Genomic DNA, 7955 nt, shown 5'->3' with positions numbered 1-7955 from the left:
TGAAATTAAATCATCTATACAGATAATATAGCATATAAAACTGTAATCAAGGTCGCGAAAAGTTACAAAGCAAAATAATTTAGCCAACACACAAGGTGAGTTGACCACAAAAACAGGCCCTCGGCCCAAAAGAAGAAAAGAACCCAAGATATTGAATTCTGGGGAGTAATAATCATTATATGGTGCTTTACAACACTAAGGCACTCATTTGTTTTAAAAGCAATAAATTGAACCTAACTAATCTCACATATTGAACAGGATTTACCCGGGAAGGTTTGATCAGCAATAGGATTCAATCCTCGTTCTAACTTGGTTCTTTCCTGCCTGTAACAACTTCCCACTGTGTTGAACTTTGCAATAAAAGAATTGATTACACATTATTTTTTTTTAATAATTTATTATTACCTTCTAAACTTCAAATTGCTCATGTCATTTTACTTTAAGCATACTCAGGATTGAGTGCCAATGCCTCTCTGTAGATCATCTCTTTTATTTGTTCTTCATCCAACTGCTGTTGCTCAAAGTCAAATGAGAATGGTTCCATGCAGACAGGTTCGTCGGCTATATCATGCAGCTTTTCAAGATATGGATGGGCCAGTGCTTCTTCAACTGCCAGTTTTCAAACAAAAAGAGATGAAATTTAGCACAATTTTATTCAATACAAGAAACTCTGCTGTTGCTACACCAGTGAGTTGCCTCCAGGTTTGTTCTAAAATCCAAAGCTAATGCAACGCCCACAAATGTTCAAATGAGGCAATACATTTCTTTGCACGGTTACATAAACATAGACAAAAAGGATATTGAGAAAGTTACCTGTAATTCTTTTAGTTGGATCAATTGTCAACATTTTATCAACAAGATCAATGGCCAAGGGATGAACATGGGGGAAGACCCTAGCTAAAGGTTGGCGAGGATATTGAGGAAGTTGTCGGATATATCTTCTCGCATCCTCACTTTTCACTAACCCAAGGTCTGCCTCAGTTGGAGTGCCAAGAAGCTACAGAAAAGTAGAAGTGTAAGCACTACGCAAAGATTCAGCGGACTTACTCTCGACAGTTTTATGATTATCAGATTATATGAGCTACTAAAAAGATGTTCATGAAACTTTGTACATTGTTTCTTTTCAACTAACCTCTGTCAATAGGCGCATCTGATGCACGTGATCCTTCCCTGGGAGGAGAGGCTTTTTATTCATGAGTTCCATAAAGATGCAACCAACAGACCAAACATCAATTGCAGAAGTGTAATCAGACGAGTTCAACAGCAGTTCAGGAGCCCTGTACCACCTTGTGACAACATACTCTGTCATGAAATCATTTTCTAAAGTTGGCCGCGCAAGACCAAAATCAATAATCTTTAAATCGCAATTTGCATTCAGCAACAGATTGCTTGGTTTCAAATCTCTATGAATTATGTTTGCAGAATGTATGTACTTCAGCCCACGAAGAATCTGATACAAGAAGTACTGCAAGCACAACAGCATATAATCATCAGTAAAACCGAGGGGAGAAAAAAAAGCTCCAGTGCCAAAATGCAAAAAAATCATAGTAAAAAAATTGTGAGCATTCACCTGGCAGTGTTCCTCCGACAGGCCCTGATTGGAGCGAATAATGTGATGAAGATCAGTATCCATGAGCTCCGTAGCAATATAGACATCATTAAACTCTCTACGAAGGGGTGGAGGAATAACATCTCTTAAACCAATCACCTGTTTTTACAAACAAAATATTTTATTAATCAGGCTTTGATAAAATGATAAAATGTTAAAATCTTATCAGCATGAACAAGAGCAACCATTTTCAGGAAGTAAAATGTTACGATCTACATGAATTTATAATGGAACCTAGTACGAGTAGCAACTCATATGCCTTCCGCATATCAGGGATATCAGGTAACTGTCATCAATTATGCTTGGCTCTATTAAATGATTGCGTTTTATCCATCAAACGTGTGGCCACATGTATCTTATGGCCATTTATGTTGCCGCTTGAACAAACTTTTGACAGCAAGAATCAATTGAATTTGTATAGCATATACCATACATAATAAGAATCACAGAAAATCATTTTACTCAAATTGATGTTATAAGTTGCAAAGATTCAAGAAAATAATCAAATAAGTCAAAAGAGTCAACATCTCAAATCCATCCAAAGGTTAAAATAAAGAGCAATGCTCCTAACGATACAAAGATTTATAGTATGGAAGTGCATGGAGCAGCGGATAACAAATCGTGGTGGCATTTCGCAACTGATCAAAATAAGTTGAAAGTTATGAACAGATGGAAAATGTTTTTCACACTGCAAAAGTTCGTTCCACTTATCATTTTTCTCTAAAAATAATATCGCGCCAAAAAAAATCGCTATAAAATTCACACTGCTAAGTGTCTTTGTAACTTTTCTCTAAAAATCATAAGCTATCACTCTGGAAAAAAATGTATATATAACAACTGGCTACAAATTCAGAGAGATAAGCGTCACTGTATACGATATCCAAACTATATTAAACTCGAGAAAGGACAGACAACTCACGTTTTCATGATCCAGATGCCTCAGGAGCTTAATCTCACGGAGTGTGCGCTTCGCATCCATGTGATTATCGAACGCGTTCGCTATCTTCTTAACAGCAACCAGCTCATTAGTCTCAGTATTCAACACCGAGCTTCAAAAATCACAACAAACACAAAATTCAGCTTAATCAGTGTCTTAATCTACTACAAAAACAAAACTAACCAAAACCTTAAAAAAAAAAAAATCGAAGTCAAAATTCTCGCAATCATCATCTTCGAACAATTCAGCTCCGATTTGAACAGCAACACATAAACACACAGATTTTCACAAAAACTCAGAAAAACTACCGCGATTTCAAAAGCGAAAAGAAATCAAAACGACGATTCAACTCAAGAGAAACATGAAAATCAAGAAGAAGCAGAAGTAAGTAGTTACCAAACGATTCCGTAAGCTCCACGACCGATAGGCATGATCGGAGGACGGTACTTAGCGGTGACCTCAAAGAGGTTACCGAAGATGTTGTACTGAATGAACTGTCCACCGTGAGTCGGAACCGCCGGAAAATCCGCGGCACCGTTTGGATTAACGCCGGCCATCGGTGTTTTCTACTTTCTCTCTCTAAACGGAGACTTTTAGTTTCTCTCTCTCTCTCTCTCTAGAAACCGTTGAGAGGGACGAAGGAAGGTTAGTGTGTTGAAGAAGAATTTAAATATAAAGAAATAATTGGGAATTTATATAAGAGGAAGAGTTACGAGTGAGTGTGTGAGTGTTCGTTTTGCGTGGTCTACTCTACTCGGTTGGGTAAGCACGTTTTAGTTTTCGAGTTACACTTTCACCTTCGAAGCAGGTGTAAGGAAGAAGGTGCGAAAACGCGCGAGCGTAGAAAAATTAACAAAGTCAAATAAAATTCGGTGTTAAATTTATCTTTAATGTGAATTTCTTGTCAATATAAGAATAAAAAATTTGGAGAAATTTTTGAGTAATCAATTTTTAATATTTTATCATTATTATTTAATTAATATAAATATTAAATTATTTTTAATAAATAAATTTTATTAATTTATGTGTATAAATTATAAAAAATATGAAGATAAATTGTATTGATTTATGTGTGCAAATTCTGATAAATATAAATATAAATTATATATTTTTTTGTGTACAAAATTTTTATAAATATGAGTGAAATTATTGCGAATCAAGTGTTGAAAAAAATAATATTTATTGATAATATATTATTGTTTTCAAAAATTTGTATACATTTATCTAAATTTATATGTATGACATCATACCTATTATTTTAAGACTAATTTTATGGTGTCTTTTGTTTGGTGTTTAATTTTTGTCTAAATTATTTTTTATAGTAAATTTAAAATATTTAAAAATATTTAATTTTTATATTTTTAAATTTAAAATTAACTATTTTACCTATTTTAGTAATTAGGTAATACTTTTTAGGCACCATAGCAAACACCTTATTTTAAAGTGGTTACGAATTTTAATATATAATTAAATGACGATTTATATTTTATTTTATTTTATTTATGTAAAGTGTAGATAATATAAGTAAATAGAATAGTTTTTATAAATATACTCTGATTACTCTCTTAAGAATACACGGTAATATGTGTAAAATCTATCAATAATTGAAGATAGTTATCTTCATGATACAGACAAGTTAATTTAAGAACTACGAAGAGATTTATTTAATAATTATGCAAATTCACGAGGAGAATTTCCTTAATTGTGTGAAAAGTACAATACTATTTTCTATTTGCTAAATTCAAGAAATGCGTTGTAGATTTGAATATATAATGTATATATAATAACAATAAAATTATGAAGGACGCGTTTGGAGCTGAATCCAACGGCACAGATTGTAGCCGCCTCTGATCCACGGTCCCATATCATTCAATTATTTCAACTGCCATCAATGCCTGCTTGCATTTTGTTTATGTGATTTGTGATTTGTGTAAGCTTTTGGCCTTTGCTCGTTGATTGGAGCATACAATAATTTAAATTTGATTAAAGATAATAAGAACAATATCCTAATCCAGAAAAAATAACAGATAATATTAAGTCAAAAGCGTTTGTCTACTGTACGCATTATTTGACTGACAACTATGTCAATTATAAATTTAAAAGTTGACAGGAACTATTTTTGACGTGAGAAAAAATAATGAATTTTTTTAGTTGATACGTCACAAGCAAGTGTATTTATTTAAGCTTCAACTCTATATAATTTTGTAGTTTTCAGATAAGAGAGATCATTATTTAGGAGGACAAATTGGCACATTCGCATAAGCTATATTTTAAGAAATTACAAATAAAGGTGAAAATAATCCTGAATTTTTTTTTTAATTGTTTTGGCTGTATTTTAAAATTTAACTATTACTTAATCGGTAGGAAATTACTGATTATCCGACAACTATAAATAAACTAAACGGTTTAGATTTACATTAGAATTTCTGAATTTGAAAAAGTGTTAGGAACTAATACTTTTCATTAAAATTTAGTCAATATTTAATCATTAAAAAAATGTATAATTTATATTATTAAATATAATTTTATATTATTAAAAATATTAATAATAATTAATTAATTATTATAAATTATAAAATATACTGATCTTTTAATACTATTATTAAAATTTTTGGATGATTAGTAAACTTTTTCCCACTTTTTAGATTTTTTTATTTCCAAATTTTTAAGAAATTATTAATTTTAGTTGTTAAAATTATCAATGAATTATATAAATTAATGCAGTAAGTACAAAATACAAACCGATTTAAAATTTAATATAGAAACAGTTAATAATAATGTTACAAAGTTAGCTAAGAATATCCAATCAATTTATTATACTTCTCAATGCATGTGTGGACATAAGCATGGAATTAATGTTTCTAGCATTAAAGTATGGATAAGTATGATTTTTGTCGTTCGTAATTAATATTGAGATTTTCTTTTCTAAATTTTGTTTTTTTATGAATTTTATCTTATTAATTTTTGTTGGTTGTTTCGTTTGATTTTCGTCCCCCATTTAAAATGTAATATTGAAACAATTAATAATATTACAAAATTAAATAATAATATCCAAGCAATTCATTATACTTATCAATCCATTATTAATGTTTTTAGCATTTAAGTATGGATTTTTGTCGTTCATAATTAATGTTGAGATTTTTGTTTCTAATTTTTTTTCTACTAATTAGAGATGGCAATTTCTTCGGTGAGATGGGTATTTTCGTATCTGTGAGAATTTATTCATCGGAAATAGATTTTGGGTCTTTTTTTATCTGTGAAAGACAAAAACGAAGACCCGCAAAACAAACGGGACAAAACAAGAAACATAATTCTAGTTTTCCAGAGACCTGTATAATTTTCATATATAAAAAATGTCGAAAATACTCCTTTTATATATATATATATATATATATATTAGTTAGTTGTAACCCTAAATTTCTAACTCTCATCTTCTGTGCCTTCACTCTCTTCAGATTCTCCCTCTCTCTTTCTCCCCTTCCTCTTCGCCAGACCGCTATCCTCCTCCACTCTCATCGCCGTGCGCCAGACCGCTACCACGTCTCCTCTCACTGCTTCCACCTCTCACTCACAAGGTCGTCGTGAGGAGCTTAAAGCGTCGCTGTTTTTGTTTTTGTCCTCGCATCTTCGTCTTTGTCTTTGTCTTCCAGAGAGGCAGAATCGTCGCAAGGAGCTTGAAGCATCGCCGCCTTCATCTTCAGGAGAGGCAGAACATCACAAGGAGATTGAAACGTTGCCATCTTCGACTTCGGTAAGAAATCGAGCTCTACAAAGCCAGTGCTCAATTAGGTAAGAAATCCGCTTTTCAGTTTCGATTTTCTTTCTCCTAATTCCGAAATTATTTGGGCTTAGTGTTGAGGAATTGTATAATTTTGGTGTTTAAGATCGAATTAGTTTCGTGGACTTGCCGGGTTTTGTCTCAATTTTTCGTTGGTAAGGTGAGAAGTCTTTAACCATTGTGAAATTTTGTATATAGCAGATCCTATATTGATTTAGTGGTGTTTATATGATATTAGATTGAATATATATATTGGTGGCAAATTCATGGAGTTGGAAGCTTAAGTTTTGGACTTGGTAGTTGAATTTTTTGTTTGGAGAAGTTTAGAGCCTTGGGTTTTATGGAACAATGGTCAATTGTGACGTTCTGAGTTTTACAAGGAATTAGCCAAGGTATGGTTTTGGCTTCTCGTATTTAATATATAATGTTTTGTGAAAACTTAGGCTAGATGACTATAGGATAAGTTGAATATGTGTTTGGAGCATGTTTAATGACTTTAGTTGTCAATGTATGTTAAAATGATGAGGTATGATTAGATTGATGATTCATTGCTGTGAATGTGGTTGGTGTTGGTAAAATAGATTGATGAATGATGAATTTGATGCTAATGGATGAAGATTATGAATGTTGATAAATTGATAATTGTGTTTGTATATTTGAGAACTCGTGGAATGAAGTGGTTTAAAATTGAGACATGATTGGTTGTGATTGAATATGGAGCTGTGTTGGGTGTGTTTGGAGTCATTTTGAAATGTAGAACTTTGGTTTCGGAAAAGAAAATTGGTGAAATAGAGGTTTAGAAATCTTTGGTAAAAACTTGGTTTTTGACTAAACTTGGACAGGCCATAACTTGCCTTCCGGATCTTCAATTTTTTTCAAACCTATTTCATAACAAAATTGAGTCCGTGAAGTTTACGTCATTCGAAGAACAGATGAAAAATGTTTTAAAACAAAAAAGTTATGTGCATCGGAAGTTTGAAGTGTAAAACTGAAATTCTGCAGCATTCAGCATTTTTGCCACTCTGCATATCTTGCGTACGCGACCACCTACACGCGACGCGACCAACCTATTCGGGTTGGACATCTCGCGTACGCAAGCAAGGTGCATGCGTACGCGAGAAAGAAAAACACGCCCACACGTACACGTGACCCCTGAAATCAGTAAAGTGAGTTTTGTGTTTTAAAATATAATTTTGAACCTCTAGACCTCTATTTTTACTCTTTTAGACCCTAGAGATTAGTTTTAAGTGCAGTGACAAGATTAATCTATGAAAAGAGAGGTTACTTAGAAGTGAAGAAAAGGTTTGGAAGGATAAATTATGGTTGGAGAAGTGTAGAATTGATGACGATGTATGATTAATGAATTGAAAATAGTAAAGTTTGACTTGTGATGTAATTGAATTGAGGGGTGAATGTTGAGATTGGCGATGACTGAGTATGGCCGGAATGGTCGAGATGGAAAGAATCGTGGTGCTTTATCGCTTGCCCAATGTGGAGATATAGGTGGGGTTCATGGTGGTGTACCGCCCACATGTTTTTAAAAGAGAATGTTGTGTAGGGTTCGTGGTAGTATACCACCCGCATGTTTTTAAAAGAGAATGTTGTTTGGGGTTCGTGGTGGTGTACCGCCC

The 7955-nt window shown here is 32.8% G+C and overlaps 1 protein-coding gene across 2 annotated transcripts; it reads right to left on the bottom strand.

Annotated features, from left to right (window-relative positions):
- On the bottom strand, positions 1–3414 carry LOC112736562 (mitogen-activated protein kinase 3). 2 transcript variants are annotated; one of them, XM_025786068.3, is made up of 7 exons: positions 2943–3378; positions 2529–2658; positions 1571–1708; positions 1133–1465; positions 814–997; positions 406–609; positions 1–324 (listed from the first exon to the last, which is right to left on the bottom strand). In XM_025786068.3, the coding sequence occupies exons 1-6, from the start codon at positions 3101–3103 to the stop codon at positions 440–442; spliced, it is 1116 nt and encodes a 371-aa protein (XP_025641853.1). In that variant the 5' UTR covers positions 3104–3378; the 3' UTR covers positions 1–324; positions 406–439. The 2 variants fall into 2 exon arrangements, with proteins under 2 accessions (XP_025641853.1, XP_025641851.1); XM_025786066.3 differs by having other exon boundaries at positions 1–609; positions 2943–3414.
- Between the last annotated feature and the right edge of the window lie 4541 nt (positions 3415–7955).

This window comes from Arachis hypogaea, chromosome 13, assembly GCF_003086295.3.
Source record: "Arachis hypogaea cultivar Tifrunner chromosome 13, arahy.Tifrunner.gnm2.J5K5, whole genome shotgun sequence".
Taxonomy (NCBI): domain Eukaryota; kingdom Viridiplantae; phylum Streptophyta; class Magnoliopsida; order Fabales; family Fabaceae; genus Arachis; species Arachis hypogaea.
The sequence above is the reverse complement of the archived record's forward strand: the minus strand, read 5'-3'. Positions and strand labels throughout refer to the sequence as shown.